The following is a 19,820-nucleotide window of genomic DNA, read 5'->3' on the forward strand; positions in this document are numbered from 1 at the left end:
TTATTTTTCGTATTCAAAAGTCTTGCGTCTTCATTAAAGTCCATCCAGTACTGAATTTCCTCATCGCAATCCACATCTTTGGCTTCATTATCCCCATCATTAATTAATTTAAACTGATAATTTATATTCTGAAATACCTTAGGCTTGAAAATAACGTTACGTGATACTCTGCAGCAGCTGGCAATCATCTGACGATGATAGTAATCAGTATTTGTGTTTAAATAATTATCAATTTTTCCAGTGTCGAGTAGTAAAATACTCGGCCCAAGTGTTTTGTAATTGAAGATATCACGTTTGTCAACTTGGGAATAACACAATCCAGAGTGATTTGTTTTGCTGACGTTAAATATCGGCATGTAATCTTGATTATTATCATTAATTAACAAATTATCGTCATATAAAAGTAACTGGTTTGTATAAAATTGGTAATGATAATTAACGAGTTTTGCATCTAGTGATTTTTTTTTGTAAATCAACCGGTCGCTGTACACGACCGAATTATTTTTAGCATTCGCACAGTACTGACAAATTTTTTGACTAGGTAAAAATAATGTGTTTATTAGTATTTTAGCCGTTTCGACGCTGTATCTTTCATAATAATCCGTGATATTATTTTTCGACTCACTCTTTTTTTCTCCGTCTTTGTCATACATTGGAGCCACTTGACCAGCATTGTCGCCAAAGTAATCAGCTAGTGATTTTCTTTCTTCAATAATCATAGCTCTATTATCGTCATCATCATTATTATCATTATCAATATCAATAGATTTATGATTTAATGAAGGCGAAGACACGAAAGATTTTCCTCTACCCAACGTCATTTCTTCACTAGTGACTTTAAAATTAATTCCACTATTTAAATCATCTACTTTACTGTCAAAAGTATCAATATAATTATTGTTATTATTATTGCTATTAAAACTATAATTATTATTATCAAAATATGCGTGTGTCTTCCCTCCAGGTGCGACATGAACATCAACAAATGATTGAGCATCGCTATTGTCTAAACATAAACCAGCTTGTTCATGAGAACTACTATCGTGCATGTTTTCTAGCTTTAAAAACTCTAAATGTAAGTGTCGATGGTGAACACACGCAAAATTATATCAGTTTAATTTATTTAGTGGATTTGATTGGGACTGTGACTGCGATTGCGATTGCAATTGCAGTTGAGGATGACGTGATTTTAGTTTATTTATTTCATCTAAAACTTCAATAATCGCAGACGCGCTCCAAGCTTGGCTGCGACAGCTATCGCGGCAATAGGCTCCGTCTTTGTTTGTCAACTCCGGTAGGCCTCTCCAGTGATTAGAGGAAGCTTCGACTAAATGTTTCGAGATAATCGCTTCAGTTGATTGGATAGTGCGAGCCAGTTCCTCATCACCGCCGACGAGAGGGGCGAAGTGCAAACGTGCGCGCAAGAAAAAGCCAATGGGCCAGAGCCACTCGGGACCCTGGTGATAATTCCATCCGTGGGCCAGTTTAGTGTCTGTTGAATCGTTCGAGTTGTCGTAGTTGCCGTCGTAAGCCCAGTCTGCGGGGTCAAGAGTTTTCATCCCCAATGGGCCTAGAAGAATTTTTTCCGCTGACTGCAGCGCGGTCCACGCGTGCTGCGGGTTAAACATCTCGGGTGCGGCGACCATCGCGACTGGGAAATTAGGCCTCAATTGATAATTAGCCCAGGGTTGAGTTGCTCCATGGCTGTCTTTGTAAATTCCTCTTCGGTGAATCAACTCAGGGTTCATTTCACCTTCAGTTGGTACTTCGTTTACGTAAAAATACTTTTCAAAGTTATCGGTAATACGATCAGCCCACTGCTTGTAGCTCCAAGTAGTACTCGTACCATCGCGATTCCGTCTTTGAACGCTGCCATAAGGAAACAAATTTTGTTTATACAGTTCCGCGAAAAATGACAGCGCGGCTTTACTCAGTCCAACTATTTCGACAGCTGAACCATCTCGCGGTGTCGCGGGTTTTCCTTTGTTGCCTGCTTTCTCAGACGAGCCCATTTTGTCCATCCACGTGCCACAATTTGCATCATTGCCTCCAAAAATAAATCCAGTTTCTGGGTGCACGCCGATTTGGTTATTAAAACCCCTGTCTGTCATATGTTCGTCTATTTGTTTACCGGCATTTCTTTCGCGGAAACACAGTCCCTGGAAGTGAACAGTCAAGGCTTCTTGGATGATATCGTGCAGTGGCTGGTCCACTTTACCGGCAGGTAATGCCGGTGAGTCGTCAGTAGGAAACAGTCTTGAAACTTTATCCGACAAAATTTTAACACCATCTGGTACTTGTTCTACGTAACACTTGATAGTGTACAGCCACCACCATACGGCGTCGCGACAATTGAATCTTGGATTGACACCAGAGTCTAATAGATTGGGAATCAAACCGTGTCTTAGAGTACCAGCAAACCCTAAAATAATGAATCTAGCCTCTTCATGTCGTCCGGTCAGCAATAAAATACCCCGTAGCGCGATAAAAGTGTCGCGACCCCAGTTTCTCATGTAGCCAACCGCGAAATGAGGTAATCCTGCGGATATTGTAGTACACATTTGTACTTTATTGCCTTCTTTGTCAATTGATTTTGGCCGCGGTGGTGATAAGTTCGGTGACAGCTCAGGCAATTGAGCCGATTTTACAATACCGCTGACTTGTATGGAACTTAGAGACAACAATTTGACAAAAGTGCTGCCGTCTTGTACAAATGGTGGCATTAATGAGTAACAGCGATCTAGCAGCATCATATAAACATTAACGACAAGTACATCAAAGTAACTGGGGACTAGATAACGTGGGATTAATTTGAATGGTTCAGCTGCTTGCTCGAACCACTTGCTCAGCTCCAGTGTTCCTTCATAATTCTTCAAACGCTGCCATATGTAATCAATCAGCCAGTTGCCTTCGCGTAAATTTACACACAAAGGATGACCTAGATCATTGTTAGGGCGTATTTCTGCGAGAAGCGAAATAACACCTTGGAGTCCCGCGTAAACTAGTGGACCGTATGCAGGGATATTGTAGACTCCAAAGTGATCGGCGGTTTCTTCGCGTTCTTCTTGGTCGCAGCAAAACAGCGCTTTGTTCATATCCGGTAGAGTCATGCGAGCAATAATCGCCTGGAGCTCTGATTCCGGGGATTTAGCCTCCAGAGTAACTGAGTAAATTACTTGATTTAATTTAGCAAACGCTGGTTTTATGTTAGAGTGCAGCAACACGCGAATAGCGATGACGGAACCCGGTTGGAAGTTGACGAAATTCAATTGCGTTATTTTTAAATCTCCCGATTCTCCTTTTTCGACTATTTTAGAGTCGGGAATCTGTATATGCTCGCGAACATCAACTGCGTAATTCATTAGGCCGTTGATGTAATCACCATCTTTGATATGTTTATCAGGGAATTTAAATGGCGACTCATTTTTATCACTTCTGTAGACTAAGCGTGCTTCAAAAATAATTTCTTCTACGACTCCTTCAACTCTTAACGGCCTGACATGTCTTCGTAAATCAGTAGCATTTGAATCTGGATGATGAAAAGCCGTGAACGCAACCAATACAACAGTCTCATGTGTCTTTGGTGAATGCCGCGTGACTGCGACAATGTCCGGGTCCATTTGGTCAACGAATACCTGAGAAAATCCTTCATTACCTAGAGCGTAATGTAAATTATTGAAAGCTCTTTTAGCAGCAATTATACCCGTCATGCTTCCAACATATTTAGCATTACTATTAGTTGCTTCGGTTTCATTCCAAGCTGTGTACTCTCTGTTTTCATCAACAACATGAATGTGATGGGGCACTAACTCATCGTACCCGCGATTGCTACCACTAGCACAGCAAGCCATGCTGACCAAAGCCGCCGAGGGCAATAGATCAAAAACACTTCGCTTTTCAATGGGACTCGGGTTGTCATGGGTTTGGTCCATAAAAAGTGCATGCGCAATACCAGGTGCTAGTGGACGCTGCTTTGATTGAAAGAAAGCTCCCACGGGTTCGCCGCCGTACCGATAAATCAAACGTCCCTCTTCATGACTGTCCCACGCGGACATCGCCTCGCGTATCAATGAAGTGATACCCAATCTATTGACAAATATGTTGTCCTTCTGATCAGAATTAGTAAAGAGCTCCGCGACGACGTACAAGTCCGGTCGGACGCGTCGTGCTGCATCCAACATGTACTCAGCAACTGGAATAGGAGTAGAGTGACAATTATCCAGTCTTACTCCGTCAAAAATCCTGGCTGTTTGCTCAACATACTCAGTCATATGCTTCCAAAGGAATGGACTGTCTTCAGGCTTATCGCCGTAGCGTAATTTGACGCTGTCTCCCCAAGCGATTAATTCCCTACGCAAGTAAACATTTGAATCGCGGTCGGCAAAATTTTTTAATGGGTCGCTGTTCATTACCCAGCCATTGTGTGCCATCAAGTAGCAGCCATTGTCTGAGTACATTATCGTTTCACGTTCAATTAATGACTGAGGTGATCCGTAGTCTGTAAAATACCGCGCGGTCAGCGGATTTCTTGCGCTGACTTCTTTCAGTCTGGGCCCATCTTCTTGGACGCGGAAGTAACGTATTCCGGCGATGGTATTCTCTACAGCAGCATTCAAATGATTTTGTATTTCAGTAACTATCGCTTCATTTAGCGCTTGGATTGTTTTACGAAACTCTTCAGCGCAGCGTTTCAAACGCGTTTCTTCATCAAAACAATCTTGTCTGTAAATATTGTAAATACGTAACGCTAATTTCATATCAACTGAAGCTTTCAATCGACGGTACTGAGGATCTTGAATTATTTTAATCGTATTTTCTTTATTCGAAGACTGCTGATCAGGTTCCTGAGGCATTTGAGTACGCGCTAAATTTAAAAATTCGCCAACGACTTGATCAATATCCAACGTGAAAAGTTCGTGAATTTTAACCAACGGTAGAAAATGTGTATGTAGCGCATGACGGATCGAATTTAAATGATCCTCAGTCTCGACAACACTAGGAATACCTTTGAACTCCCATTCCTCAGCCGCTACCTGCACCGTCAATTCAAACAGCGCGGCGTCGAGAAGATATGCCGGACGTAAGTGCGGGCAGTTTAAACAATTGTATGTACACTCCGGATGCCCAACCAAAAAAGAACTCTCGTTAGCCGTATGGTTGAGTACAATATCGCAAATCGACAATACATTTATCTCATTCCTCAATTCGCTCATCAAATTTTCCACATCATCAAACGTCACTGGTTTATCTTTGCTGTCATTGAACCCAGGATTGAGTTTCAACTGATCACTCAAACTGTACGCCGATTTAGAACCTCCCAGCTCTTGTATCGGGGTAAAATGTATCATATTGTAGCCTGATTTGTTTGATACCAATAATTTTTCCCGCCAGCTCGAAAACACGCCCAGACATTTTGACAAAACTGTCTGACATTGTATACAATCTAAAGGCAATTTTTTATCTTTACCAATTCGTAGTTCTGGTTCTACTAAAACGTACCCTGAAGCCAATGGTTTTATTTCATTCTTCTCTCTAAAAAAAAAAAAAAAATAAATAAATAAAAAATAAAATAATCAGTAATAAATAAAAAATATATATAATCTTACTTTGCATCAGTAATATAATAATGAAATGATCCAGCGAAAGAAACCCTCACAACAGCAGCATCATTTACCCATCTTAGTTGATAGTAAGTATGTCTATCAAATTTTTTATCATCCGTTAAAGGATGGTTGGTAAATATATCAACAGATCTACCAAATAGTGATGGCCCAAGACGGAATTCTACTTGCCATCCTTTAAATAAATAATTATTATTTTTAATTATTAATTGAATATATAAACCTTCTAACGAGCAAACCTCCTGATCCAATTTTAAAAATTTTACAGAAGATCAAAACCAATAATATTTAAAAATAGTAAATCTTATAAATGAATTTAAATAATAAAAATAATTAATTTAGTTTAAAAATTTTAAATAAAGATATACTAAGCTCAGACTATATAAGGTAGAGGTACGACTTTTGGGCCAGTTTTCAACTCTTGAAAAATTAAAATAACATAATTTGCAAAAGACACAATGACATAATTAATTTTAAAAATCTGTACAGAGATACTTTTATGACTTTGTTGCACCATAAATTTTATTTTATACTTTTTCATTAACTAAAATAAAGTTTTAAATGCCCACAAATGGAACAGGGGTCGCAAATATGCTACTTCTACCCTTAACAATTAGTAACAGAAAATAATAAAAAATTATTTGTACAAAATCTAGAAGAAGTTCGCTGACGAGCAAGTCGGTATTTATTTATATTTTACCTTTTTTAACTCTAAACAAAATTCCATCCTGATGCTCTCCTTTATTTAGCGTCAAAATTCTCACATCATCTTCACACGTATCATCAATATTATTTTCAGTGTTAGCCATCGTATCAGCTGGTGCCTGTAAAAGTAAATAAATAAATTAGTGATTAGTTATTTATAATTAAAAATTTTAAACGAGTACTAAAATAACAAGAAAAAGAAGAAGAAGAAGCTTAAGAAGAAGGTGCTTACGTGAAGAAGAAATAAAATAAACTAGTTTAAATAAAGAGTAGAGAGTTAATATAAGTTAGTACAACAAAAGGATTAACATGTATCATGCATAATATATGTAATAAGATATATAAATACATAGATGTGTATATATATTTAGTATCTCTTGTTCCAGCTCGAGAGTTTTTATAAAAACGACTAGATTTACTGGATTAAATAATATGTAATAAAAAAAATATTATACTTTGCTACTGCCTTCATCTCTGTCTTTCTTGTATTTCTGTATGATATATTTTTTTGTGTATCACGTTAAATTGTACAGACAATAAGTATAAAGTTAACTTGTCATAATAAATATCATAATTACAGGGCAGTGTAGACTTACATGGGACCAGATAAATTTCAGGTAATTCCATTGACATATTTTCCGAAATAAATAAACAATCTTGTCCACAAACATCTCAAGGGGTTTCCAAATAAAGCCAAAGCCAATCACTTCGCCCATTGAACTTTAAAAGCTGGTATAAGTTATTTATTAATTATCAAGCTAATGAGTATCAGCTGGTACACTCGGTTCTTATCTTATTTCTTTAGTATAAATAATATATACTGTCGTTATTTTTGATTACCATATCAATGTTTTTATTAAGAGTTACTGTTAATGTTATTAATTATGATAATACAATAATAGAAATAATAATAATAAGTGATTAGAGTTGCTATCTTACATTGACAAACAATTAAGGGGTTATTGTGGAAATTAAACTGTGGAATATTATTTGTCATCGATATTATTTCTTGGAATTTTTATTTTAATTAGTAGGAATTTGAAATAAAAAAAATACATCAATTTGAAAAGATGCAGGGAAATAAATTTGGCCATGGAATTAGAAAGTTTGAAAGCAAATTAAATTCAAATATATTTCGTAATAATTTTTGAAGTAACAAATAAATTTAAATGGAGTAAAACTTATTTTTATTTTATTTATGATCAAAGTAAAATTAAAAATTTGTATATTTTTTTGAATTGTCCGATAAATAAAAATTTAATGGAATTTAAAACTATAAATAGTAATTTTTTTTGACCTGAAATCTAGTAAAATAAAATTTTTCAAAACAATTGTACGTAAAAAAAAAAAATTTCAAAAGATATTTCATAACTTTTTATGACTAAAAGTAAAAATAAAACATAACAAATTTATTTTAAATGATTTTAGATAAAAATTTCGTACTCCAATAAATATATAAAGCAAATTACCAATCTCTAAAACCAACATTTAAATTTAAATCAAAATTGTTATTAAATATTGCAATAGTAAAAAATAAAAAAAAACAATTTTCGTAAATGGAAATATGTTAAATAATAATAAAATATAAATGAACGTTAATAGAGTTAGTTTTAAATATAAAAATAAGTAAATACAGAACATATGTTTTTGGTACTAAGCCAAACGAAAATAAAGAAATAATTATTAAAACTAAATACATACAATAAACGTGCAGACTATAGACTACTGTCAGTACCCAACTGTATAGACTAACTAATGATAAATGAATACAATAAAATAATTATCAATAATCACCTAAATCACAAAATATTCACATGCGTCTTAAGTGGACACTCGCTGACTGATGAACTCAGTTTTTTTCTTCACAGCTCGCTGTTGTAAAATATAATTAAACATTTCTATCTCTAATGACCTCTAAATTTTTTTGGGAATCATTACAAAGGTCATACAAATAAGTAACACCTACATATACCCCACATATATATAATATATGATAACATCGATCTAGTGGGGATTTAAAATAAAAATTTCCTCCAGACAATTGGCCGAATTATTTACGCGCGAAATCATGTGTGTTTTTGAAATTAGCCAATCATCACTTATTTATTTATATATTTGCTTACACATATACATATCATACATCATATATTTTTCACGATAACATAACCTGGTCACTAAATTTCACCCAGGAATTTTAATTTTTCATTAATAATTATAAGAATAATTAATTAAAATATTAAAAGTTTTAAATTTAAAGATAGTGAACTTGTCTGCGAATAATTTTAAAAAATTTTAATTCAAATAAAAAGTTTTATGGTAAAAATAAATAAAAATTATTTTAATTATTATAAGTTATTAATTCATTAATATCTGTATATATATAAATATATGTAGGTAACTATTTATTTGTTAACATATTTTTTAAAGATAATAATTAAATAGAAAACATGAAATAAAATAGTTACTAGTCATTCAGAGTGTCTTTGTCGTGCACAGTGAACAGGATTCGACATACTCGCTTACGTAGTTTCAAAATGGCAGCAGCAACTGACGAATTAAGTAAGAAATTTTATTAAAATAATATCATTATTACCCCAATTATTATTTAGTTACATATAAATATAAATATATACCAAACAGTCCAGTTTCATCAATCGACATTAATAAATAAATACATTTAAAATAAATAAATAAAATTATTACCATTAATTGGAGCGATAATGATAGTCATAATTAATATGAATAATAATTAGAAGTAGACAAAAAAAATAATAAAATAAATATTGAATTTGTTGCAGTGCTCTTGGAGCGAGTTTTTCTGTGTTTAGGAAATGCTGATACTGATGAGCAGCTCCAGGCGTCGGTGTGCAAATTTTTGCCACCGGTTTTGCTTAAATTGTCAAGTCCGCAGGAAGGTGTTAGGAAAAAAGTAATGGGTCTTTTGATACATATCAATAGACGTGTTAAAAGTCGCCCCAAAGTTCAGCTTCCTGTGGAAGCTTTGCTGCTTCAATATCAAGATCCAGCTGCTAGTTCTTTTGTCATCGTAAGATTGCTCATTTTTTTATTTATTTATCTGAACATCTGTTGAGTAAAAGGCTAAATATTATTTTCTTTTTTTCTTTATTAGAACTTTACAATAATTTATATCAAACTTGGTTACCCAAGGATGGAAATGAAAAAACAATCAGAATTAATACCTAGTGTTTTAAATGCTATTGAAGGAAAGCCACTATCACATCAAGACAGGTATCATTATTATAATTAATTAATTATTTATATTATAATTAATTATACTTACGAAAGCATTGAATAATTATAAATAATAATTTATAGCTTATTACTGATGATAATGCCAGCATTGGGTAATCTTGAGATACCACTGAGTGCCGAGAAACGTGCAGCTCTTCTGGGTCTGCAAGACAAACCATACGTAGCAAAACAACTGATTAATTTTATGCTGGACATGTTACTTCTGCCGTACGGATCTGTGGGTCAAGCTGAGAGCCGGGATCCTGGGCAGCCGATAGACTGGTCGCAGTACCCAGTGCCCCCGGGTCTGAGCGAGTACGCATTCAAGCGCGTAATTGGAGAAAATCCGCCAGTTGCCGAAAAGCTAGAGCAAGTAAAACTGGGAATCGTTAAATTTCTCGCAGGTGGTTTCTTTCCCGAGTCAGATATTTTAATCCACTTGATTGTCGCCGCAGCAGACACACGGTTCAGCGTAGCTAATTTGGCGGACGTCGAGTTGAAAAAAATAGTTAGTACTCTAGATTGGTCATCGATGCAATTGGCACTGCCGCTGTATACTTTATTTTTGGGTACGAGCGCATTAGGAACCCAGAAGGACGTTAAGCCAGAAATGAAACGTCATGCGGCGAACACGAGGATACGTTTGAAGCTGCTGCAGTATCTGTGTCGTGTTACCAAGGCCGGGTTCATAATACCACCGAGTATACAAGTGGTGTTTGATTCCTTGTACGGTAATAATACAAACAAGAAACTCAAGACATTGGCTCTTGACTTTACGCTCAATATGGTCCAGCAGTGTAGCTTCGGGTCTCTGTCCCGCGTCGCCGGAGTTATCCTCAACGGGATGGTAAAGTTGATATCCGAGGGTGAGCCAGAGCACATCGCGATAGCTTACACAATAATCGGACAACTCGGGCAGCGAATTCCGTCGCTAGTCAACAAAGATTCGAGTCTAGTGCAGCAATTTTTCAAAGCCCTGACGTCAACAGATGCCGACATGAGGCGCACAGTCCGCGATGCCTTGATAGCAATGTCCTCGGCATTCGTTTTAAACCGTACCGACGAGTGCGGTATTTCTACAATGACCGCATTACTCTCGACGTACATCGAATCCGAAGAGCCTAGTGTCAGATCAGTTGCCGTCCACTACGTGGCGACTATTTTTCCAGCAGATCATGCGCCCTCTCGCTATCTCCTGCTAATAGCTTGCGGTGATGACAAGAATGAGGTATCAGCAGATGCCACCAAAGCGCTTTACGGTACAGCCCATCGCAATGAACGATACAAAGCCGACGCTAAGGAATACCAGCTCCCTAATTTCCCAGAGATGATTGTCTACGTCAATCAGAACACACAGACACGCATTAATTCTAACACCAAATTTTCAATCGGAAGTCATGTGTTACCTTACAATGTAACGACCTTCAATGAAATTATAAATTATTTGCGACTGTGTTTGGCTAGGAGTGCGCGTATTCCATTTCGCGAAGGATCGATTGAAAACCATCCGTGTCAACACACTCCTACAATTGCTAAGTATCTAAAGGAACTTGTTGCCGAAGATAAAAAGTATCTTGATAATTACATCGAGCTCATAACTACTCTGTGCCACGCCACTGCTGATAAAATTCCTCTTGTCGCGCTGCTGGAAATTGCCGGAACTGTTCCTCAGTCAATGACTAGTTACTTTGTCAAAGAGTTACCTTGGATTCGTTCATTACTGACGTCAACCAAAGCCGAAGTACGTGAATTGGCGGCTAAAATAAATGCTATTGTAATGGAATTCAATAGTAGTAATGATGAATTTGAATTACAAGCGACTGAATTTATTAATTCAACTAAAAATAAAACTCTGGAAACACAACACGGCTCATTGCTGGCATTGTCGCATATGATAGAGCGTAAGTTGACGGTACGGAAACTCAGTGAGCCGGTTGAAAATTTATTGAAGTGGAAAATTTACAACGATATTGTACAGACAATATGTTCCTTTTTAACTAGTACTACTGTTTTACTTGCCGATGCGGCTACTCAAGGAATCGGTATAATTGGAAAAGTATTTCCGTTACCGCTGATATCTACCAGCGATGACGAAAATGTTTTGAGTAAAAAGAAGATTGTTGATAATTTGTTTGCCATACTACTTAACGCAAAGATGAATAGTAAAATAAAAGAGAATGCAATCCAGTCACTGGGACAACTTTGCATTGGAGAAATTTTTCCTCATACTAAATTAATTATTGAAAAATTCATTGGCTACGCAAAGGAAACTAAAGACGTAGGAATACATTTCTCAATAGCCGAGGCTCTGGTGCTCTGTGTTCAGGGACCGGCCTCCAAAGAAGCCCGGGATATTTGGACAACGCCCGCTGATGAGCATAATCAAAACTATTCGCAAGAGAGCGATAATTTCTTGGTATTTTTACTGGATCAATTGTTAAAATTAGCCAGCGAGCCGCATCCTAACTCACGTCAAGCAATCTGCATATGGCTGCTGTCAATCTTACGTCACAATGACAAGCGCCAGCATGTGATCGAGCGGCTTCCTAGTATACAGAACGCGTTTTCCGACTTTCTGTCTGAAAATAATGACATCGTGCAGGATGTTGCGTCCAAGGGGATTTGTCTAGTCTACAATACGAGTGAGAAGACTGGTCGCGATGACCTGGTGTCTAATTTGATGAACCAGTTGACTGAGGGACGTCGCGCAGTCCAGCAAGTTACGCCTGACACTAAATTATTTGAGGAAGGCCAGCTGGGGAAAGCGCCAACCGGCGGAACGATAACAACTTACAAAGAAATATGTTCGTTGGCATCAGATTTAAACAAACCGGATCTCATTTATAATTTCTTGCAGTTGGCTAATCATAATGCGGTGTGGACCTCCAAGAAAGGAGCCGCCTTTGGGTTCTCCGCTATCGCATCAGTCGCTAAAGACGAACTGAATAAATATTTGCCCAGCATTATTCCTAAATTGTATCGCTATCAGTTCGACCCGACTCCTAAAATCCAGCAGAGCATGTCCAACATTTGGCATGACATTGTGCCCTCGACATCAAAAGCTCTGGAGCAGTATCATGATGAAATAATAAATGATTTGAAGTCTAATTTGACTCACAATCACTGGCGAGTAAGAATGAGCTGCTGTCTTGCACTCTCGGATCTGTTTAAATCAAACGCCCCGATAGATTACGCCAAGCATGCTCCAGAGTTGTGGAAACAATTGTTCCGCGTGATGGATGACATTCACGAGGACACGCGTAACAGTGCGACCAACACGGCCCGACTGTTGAGCAAAGTCTGCATACGTGAATGCGATCCAAATCACGGAAAGTCTGGCGAGCGAGTTCTGCAGTCAGTGCTACCAATTTTCTTGGAGACTGGAATTTTACATAACGTAAAACCAATTCGTGCGCTGTCACTGCAAACAGTTTCGCAATTAGTATCAACAGCTGGTGTTTTATTGAAACCTTCATTAGTTAATCTGATTCCTGCGCTATTGACAGCCACCGACATGGAACATGAAGGTCTTGTGTACATGAGTACCAAATACAGCGCACAGGCTGAAATCCAAGAGGCTCTAGATCGTGTGAGATCCAACGAAGCAAAGACCCATCATGCTACTGAGACTGTACGCAAGTGCACCCAGTACATAGATGCAGCTATTCTGCAAGAACTGATGCCAAAAGTTATTGAATTAATTAAATCAAGCATTGGTCTGGGCTCAAAGGTATCAATAAGTCACTTTCTGATATTACTGAGCCTACAAATGAAACAAGAATTGCAGCCGTACGCTGGAAAACTATGCAGCGCTTTGATGAATGGATTAACTGATCGTAACGCAACTGTGCGTAAAACAAATGCTGTTACTATCGGACACATTATTGGCTCCGCTAAAGATTCCAGCATTGAAAAAATATTCAATACTTTGAACACGTGGTATAACGAACGCGAAGACGATGCAATACGTCTAGCTATTGGGCAGACACTACAGTCTATAAATAATCACAACCATGAAGTGCTGAAGAAGTTTTCTGACATCGTGATACCGCTGACTTTCTTTGCGATGCACGCGATAAAAGTACCAGCTAACAAAGAAACCGTGGAGTTGTGGACTGATTTGTGGGGTGAAATTGCTCATGGGACTGAGACGACAGTAAAGCAGAATTTGAATTTAATCATCAGTACTCTAAATCGTGCACTGGAGTCAGCATCCTGGACCACCAAAGCTCAGGCAGCAAATGCCGTGTCAACAGTCGCTGTAAAAGTCGGGTCATCGATGGAAGACGAAGCGAGAAACGGCCTACTGAAAATTTTAATCACCGGATTGCAAGGACGCACATGGAATGGAAAGGAGAGACTAGTTCTTGCTCTAGCAACTCTTGCCTGCCACAGCAAAGAAGCTCTGAGCAAAGACCCTGCTCTCACAACTTCAGTGATCGATGCTCTGTACAAAGAAAGCAAGAAAGACAATATTGAGTATCGCAGACATGCGTTGAAAGCGTTCGCGGATGTCCTTCATGAGTTAGAAATAGACAGATTCACCCAGCTATACGACATCGCCCAGGAAATATTGATAAAGATGTCAACGAAAAATGCAGACGATGATGACGACGACGAAAAAATTGAAAAAACCAGCGAAGAGATGACCAAGAAGCGAGAAGACCAGATGAAATTACAGGAAACTGTTTATGAGGCACTCGGCAAAGCTTGGCCTTCATCTCGCTCCAGTAAAGATACTCAAGATAAATATTGTTTGCAAATAATAGCTCACTGTCATGACACTCTTTCCAGCAGCACTAGAGCCATTCAAGTCGCTATCATGACAACGCTCACTCACTTTGTCGAGAAACTTATATTTTTACAACTTAATTACAGCGAACTGTCAAAGAATGATGCTGCTAAACTAAATACTATCTGTGAAACCTTGTACCAGATATTGAAAATATCTATTGGCATATCAAAGTACACGAGAATAAGAAAAGAAGCGCTCAATATTATCCTGGTGCTGTCGAAAAAATTGATTGATAGCGGTAATGATAAACAACTTGAGTCGCTAAAAAAATTATTCTGTCAGTTGCTGAGCAACGAATTGGCTTCAGACAATCAGCCGGAAATACGGACACGTGTTGTTGACATAAAAGCTATTTTTAAATTATAAATTATGTCGATTGCATTTATTGACATAAAGTCATTGGGTTTTTTTTTAGAAATTAATTAATTAATTTTTTATTTGACTTTATGTCAATAATCATTATTGTACTTTGTTTACAACGATTTAAATGAATTTTATAATATCTACTTTACACTATTAATTATTTTGTTTGGATAATTATATTTATTTACAACAAACATGTACAGTTAATTATTAATTAATTAGTTAGTTTATTAATTAATTAATTAATTAATTGAGTTGACATACCGCCATAATTGTTAATTAATAATTAATTGATAATTAAGACACTTATAATTTACAATAAAAAAATGTAAACAAATAATGTTTATTTATATGTTTAAAATTATTTATTTTTCATTTTTTTAAGCAAAACATCAGCGCCTTGGTGTTTTGTATTTTTTAATGAAGGTACAAGAGATTTTAATTTTATCTTGAGCTCATTGACAGCTGACTCGCGCTCATTTTCCAGGAGAAAAACAATCAGGAAACAGGCACGATTTAAATCAATCCACTGCTTTATTATTTTGTCATCGAGTTTCTGTATCAGTAAATCACCAAAAGTTGTTTCAGACTTTTCAATCAACAGTTTGTCAGCAACAATAAGTTTTTTTAGCACCTGGTGCAAGCCCGGGTGTTCAATAGCTTTGATATCAGTGCCCTCATGCTGAAGAACCGATTCCTCGTTTATTAAAAACGCGGCAATTGCATTGAAAGCGTCGATTAATTTTTCTCCGTGTCCAGCTTTCAAGACAGCCTGAGTTACCAACATGGCTGGACCATCAGCCAACCAGCTGGTAACATCACCAGCGATTGACTCCAGCAGAGGATCAATTACAGCTTCAAGTAATTCTTTAGCTCTTATCTCGGCTGGTTTTTTGCTTGTCAAATTATTATCGCCCTCGCTCAGCAGATTTATCAAAGTCGGGTGGAAGTGATGGGTGTCTCTGCGTGCTACCAAGTACAGCACGACCTTCTTTCCATGTTCACTCGCTACTATTTCTTGCAAGTTGGTTAAAAATTCAGGAATAAATATTTTCTTGACTAATACTGTGTCATCAACAGAATCTAGCATTGAAAGTAAGAACAAGTAACCGTGCTCTGAAGTAGCAATGTCTTTTACATGATCTTTGATTGCCTTCAACATTGACTTACGTTCCTTGGCAGTTCCATGCCACATGCAGACCATAGCGACTTTGGTTCCGTCCTTAGTCGCCGTCAACCCGACAATTGAATTTTTAAGCATCGATATGAACTCGCTGCGATCTTCTGGCTCACATAGTGACAGATACTCAGCGAGTATTGATTGTATCAGCAATGAGTTGGGATTCTTGTTCAATACTTTAGTGAGATTTATTTTAACAGCTGACAGTGTCGCTGATTTCATATCGGTCGCCTTGGCGAAGACGTCCGCTAAAGACTTAATATTGGCGTCTTTTGAATTTTTGTACATGTTGCCGTAAAATTCTTGTCTGAATGTGTTTCTGATTTGCTCAGTAGCCCAGCACCTCTTGTGCTTGTCCTGTTTATTTTTTTTATACAGAATGTAGTCCATGATTGGCGATGCCACGGAGTGACTCAGCAGCTGGACAACGTGGCCCTGACAGGCAGCGAATATTTCGTTGCGTATTTTATCGGTTCCGTATTTGAAAAATTTCTTAATACAATTCCTTGCGTACTTTGACTGCAACATGTTGAGGAACGAGGGTTTCAATTCAGTGGCAATGGAGTCCAGCATCTGGGGGTCGCAGAATCTAATCAGCATTTGAATCACGCGAGAAATATCGTGGGAGAAGACCAATTTGTTGAAGTTGCCTTCAAATAATTTGAAGAGTTTCTGACACAACTGAGCGCGCTCTTCTTGAGGGCAATTTTTGCGACGCATTGTCTCGCTTATTAATTTTCCCTGCACTGACACTTCATAAATATTACTTAATTTTTTGCACTTACGTTTTGCACGCAATTCTTTGCGTTCTTTTTTTATTACTTTCCAATCGGGTTTTTCAGTGGACTCTTCGGGAACGTTCTTTTCATATTTTGATGGAGATTTTGATGGTTTGCTGAATTTTGATGACTTGTTAACTTCTGATTTTGGTTTAGGTTTTGATGAATTTTTATCAGAGTCGTCAGCTCCAGCTGGTTTTAGTTTTTTAACTTTTTCTTTAGGTACAAATGCCGAGGCGTCAAATACTTCTTTGCGTTTCATTTTTCTAAAAAAATTATTTATACTTTAATGTAATTATTTAAATTTATAATTAGTCTTCAATAAAATTGATGTTTAAATTAACCTGTACTTACCAATTTAATTTAAAAATTGAATCAAGTTTTTAAAAATCTTATTTATTTTAATATATAAATATATTATTTATTTATGGATTCGAATTAATTTATTTATTAAGTTTAAAATAATTAAATATATTTTTAATAACCTTTAATTACTGATTATCAAATGAATTAAATCAAAACACGTGGGAGCCATGTCTGTATGAGTGGTTATAAAATCAGTGCTACCACTGCTTAAAAAAAATCAAATTATATATTTCATTGTAATTAAAATAGACATTAATTTAATTAATTTCAATACTTGATTTTGATAAAAATTTAATCAAGTTAATTAATAATTAATAAATAATAAATAAAAGTTATTATTATTAAAAATAGGGAATTTTATTTTTAAATTCAAATATTTAAATTCCCTAGAAAAGGCGGGAAGATAAATTATCGACAGGAAATGATGTTACTTATTGTGGGTATAATAAATATGTGTATATATGATATATATATAGTATATATGATATTGATTTTTTAAATTAATTGATATAAACTAAGACTTAATTATTAACAAAGGTACCAATTATTGGCCTTCTCTTCGGTTAATTATTAATGAACTTTAATTCTCATACTTAAAAAATTTAAAAAATATTAATATAGACTTGAAAATATACAGAATTCGAATAATGTAATTTTATATTTTATGAATATGGAAGATTTTACAAAAAAAAATTAATATTCGTAATGAGGGCGAATGTAGCAGATATGAGACAATTTATAAATTTCAAATAAATTAATTAATTGACATAATAAAATTTAAAAAATTTCTGAATGTCAGCTATACTTACACTTGTAGTTTTGTGACATCTGAAAGCGACACAAAATTGAAAATTTCGATAGAAATAATATCGCATGTCATTGATTGGTTATATTTGAGTGATTAAATAAAATCCTTTATATTTTTATTAAACTGAAAGTAACAAATATCTAGCAAATTAATTCTCTTTACTAACAAATTAGTGTCAAAATTCAAATTAAGACAGAAATTATAATTCTTTGTGTTGTAAGTAATATTTATTTTAAAACATGATTGCAACATGTGTGAAAATGGTGAAAGGAAACATTTTTTTTTTATTTTTCAGGTCAAGTTTCACAGTAAAATATAAAACCAAAGAACTATTGTCATAAAAATATATAAAAAAATTTAAAGTAACCCTCAACTCTCGAGTTTGGGAGCTTAAATTTCGTTAAGAAAGAAATACTTGACACCAGTTACAATTTATATAATTTATGACTCTTTCAAAAATTAAAACTGCCATATATAGACGTCTGGTTACACTGTAACCGTTACGGATATTTACTCGAACTAAATATTTTAGACTGATGGCACTTGAAAAAAATAATAATAATGTATGTTGTGATACAACAGATACCAGAGAATACTTTCTTTCATTTACCAAAAGCATAAAAATTTTTAATAGCTCACTTTAAACAATTTAAGAATTATCGGTTGACTGAATTTACTGTTGGTTATTTGAAAATAAGTAATAAAAAATGATAAAGTGAGGAAAGTTGATTGAAGGATAAATGATTAATGAATTAGTCGGTAGTAATAGTAGATCTCACATCAATAATAATGGGTTTAAATGATTGTAGAAACAATTGAACAATTGAACCATCGTTTTATAAAACAGTATTATAGTATTGTACAGAAGTAACAATAGATCGTTATGTTTTTACCAACATTGCGATATTTGTTGTTAATAAAACCAACAACGTACGATCAACAATTATTAAATAGCTCTCGCTACTTATTCTTATATTGTTTTTAAATATATATACCTATACATACACATACTTTTACTGTCATTTATTTGTTTTGAGTTTAAATTGTAAACTTTCCGGTTTGTATTTTCAAAACTTCCGGATTTAAAATTAATTCTTAAATGTCTGGATATTTAATTTTTAAGGTAAAAGTCCTAATTATTAAAACTGCTAAAACTATGGCAGATATTTTAATTCATTTATTAAATTTAAATCACTAATAGATACACAAAAAAAAAAGAATTTTTGGAGCCAGAAATTTTTCGCCTTATGAATTAAAAATAAAAATTATTTAGAGCGGGAAAAAATTTATCACGCGGATTTTTTTGTTAAATGCTTCTACAAATTAAATAAATTGCTTTCACTTTTTTTTCATTGAAGTTTTAATTGTAAAACTAATAATTAAATTATTTATTTATTTAAATTAAACATTGGACTATTTCGTATAGTTTAATTTTAAATTCGAGTGATTGTGTACATAAGTAATTGTGTCTTTGAAATTATAGTTTAACAAAATTAATTAGTTGAATATTGAGTAATATTTATTAATTGAAAAGTTATAAGAATAAAGTTTGTTTTTTGTTTTTCATGACAATTAAACAAGATTAATTATTAATCAAAAGATTACTTATTTTTGAACGCCAAAAATATATTTCGGAACTTTTGATGTTACGTTTATTGTATACATAATTAAATTTATATAAAATATACATGATCAAGTTTTATAACTTGTAATTATATTATTTTTTTGTTATTATTAACAATATATATACATATATGTATGTAGTATATGTATATGTATAGAAAATATAAAGAATAAAGAGTGTCGCTTAGCTTGATGACCAAGTAGATATGCTGATCGCTTGAAATACGAAACCAATCGTCATGTAAAAAAAAAAATATCATCTCGTTCCGTTCTGAGTCATTTAGTATAAGTCATAAACCGTATCAATGACTTTTTTTGTTTCAAAGGA

The 19,820-nt window shown here is 35.0% G+C and overlaps 3 protein-coding genes across 7 annotated transcripts; 1 reads left to right on the top strand and 2 right to left on the bottom strand.

Moving 5' to 3' along the window:
* Positions 1-1,108: 1,108 nt before the first annotated feature.
* Positions 1,109-8,874, bottom strand: LOC103573379 (glycogen debranching enzyme). 4 transcript variants are annotated; one of them, XM_008552449.3, is made up of 5 exons: positions 8,792-8,874; positions 8,121-8,198; positions 6,322-6,445; positions 5,607-5,796; positions 1,109-5,532 (listed from the first exon to the last, which is right to left on the bottom strand). In XM_008552449.3, exons 3-5 carry the CDS (start codon positions 6,428-6,430, stop codon positions 1,110-1,112), a joined length of 4,722 nt encoding a protein of 1,573 aa, XP_008550671.1. In that variant the 5' UTR covers positions 6,431-6,445; positions 8,121-8,198; positions 8,792-8,874; the 3' UTR covers position 1,109. The 4 variants fall into 4 exon arrangements, with proteins under 4 accessions (XP_008550671.1, XP_008550670.1, XP_008550672.1 ...); XM_008552448.3 differs by lacking the exons at positions 8,121-8,198; positions 8,792-8,874 and adding exons at positions 6,923-7,055; positions 8,028-8,066; XM_008552450.3 differs by lacking the exons at positions 8,121-8,198; positions 8,792-8,874 and adding an exon at positions 8,028-8,112.
* On the top strand, positions 8,126-14,792 carry LOC103580354 (proteasome adapter and scaffold protein ECM29). 2 transcript variants are annotated; one of them, XM_053742656.1, is made up of 5 exons: positions 8,126-8,642; positions 8,754-8,885; positions 9,125-9,372; positions 9,457-9,575; positions 9,663-14,792. In XM_053742656.1, exons 2-5 carry the CDS (start codon positions 8,861-8,863, stop codon positions 14,737-14,739), a joined length of 5,469 nt encoding a protein of 1,822 aa, XP_053598631.1. In that variant the 5' UTR covers positions 8,126-8,642; positions 8,754-8,860; the 3' UTR covers positions 14,740-14,792. The 2 variants fall into 2 exon arrangements, with proteins under 2 accessions (XP_053598631.1, XP_008560300.1); XM_008562078.3 differs by having other exon boundaries at positions 8,126-8,885.
* Positions 14,793-14,893: 101 nt separating this feature from the next.
* On the bottom strand, positions 14,894-17,246 carry LOC103573401 (protein penguin). Its single transcript, XM_008552477.2, has 2 exons — positions 17,050-17,246; positions 14,894-16,961 (listed from the first exon to the last, which is right to left on the bottom strand). The coding sequence occupies exon 2, from the start codon at positions 16,955-16,957 to the stop codon at positions 15,098-15,100; it is 1,860 nt and encodes a 619-aa protein (XP_008550699.2). The 5' UTR covers positions 16,958-16,961; positions 17,050-17,246; the 3' UTR covers positions 14,894-15,097.
* Positions 17,247-19,820: the final 2,574 nt, after the last annotated feature.

The sequence above is a fragment of the Microplitis demolitor genome, chromosome 1 (assembly GCF_026212275.2).
Source record: "Microplitis demolitor isolate Queensland-Clemson2020A chromosome 1, iyMicDemo2.1a, whole genome shotgun sequence".
NCBI classification, from domain to species: Eukaryota; Metazoa; Arthropoda; class Insecta; order Hymenoptera; family Braconidae; genus Microplitis; species Microplitis demolitor.

Bases quoted from the DNA above. Each gene is read 5' to 3' on its own strand.
- LOC103573379 (XM_008552448.3), bottom strand. From the start codon at position 7,042: ATGGGCGAAGTGATTGGCTTTGGCTTTATTTGGAAACCCCTTGAGATG. The intron at 5,797-6,321 runs GTAAAATATAAA...ATTTATTTAAAG, and splicing joins TTTGTTTAGAGTTAAAAAAG to GATGGCAAGTAGAATTCCGT. The intron at 5,533-5,606 runs GTAAGATTATAT...TTTTTTTTTTAG, and splicing joins TATTATATTACTGATGCAAA to AGAGAAGAATGAAATAAAAC.
- LOC103580354 (XM_008562078.3), top strand. From the start codon at position 8,861: ATGGCAGCAGCAACTGACGAATTAA. The intron at 8,886-9,124 runs GTAAGAAATTTT...AATTTGTTGCAG, and splicing joins AGCAGCAACTGACGAATTAA to TGCTCTTGGAGCGAGTTTTT. The intron at 9,576-9,662 runs GTATCATTATTA...AATAATTTATAG, and splicing joins CCACTATCACATCAAGACAG to CTTATTACTGATGATAATGC.
- LOC103573401 (XM_008552477.2), bottom strand. From the start codon at position 16,957: ATGAAACGCAAAGAAGTATTTGACGCCTCGGCATTTGTACCTAAAGAA.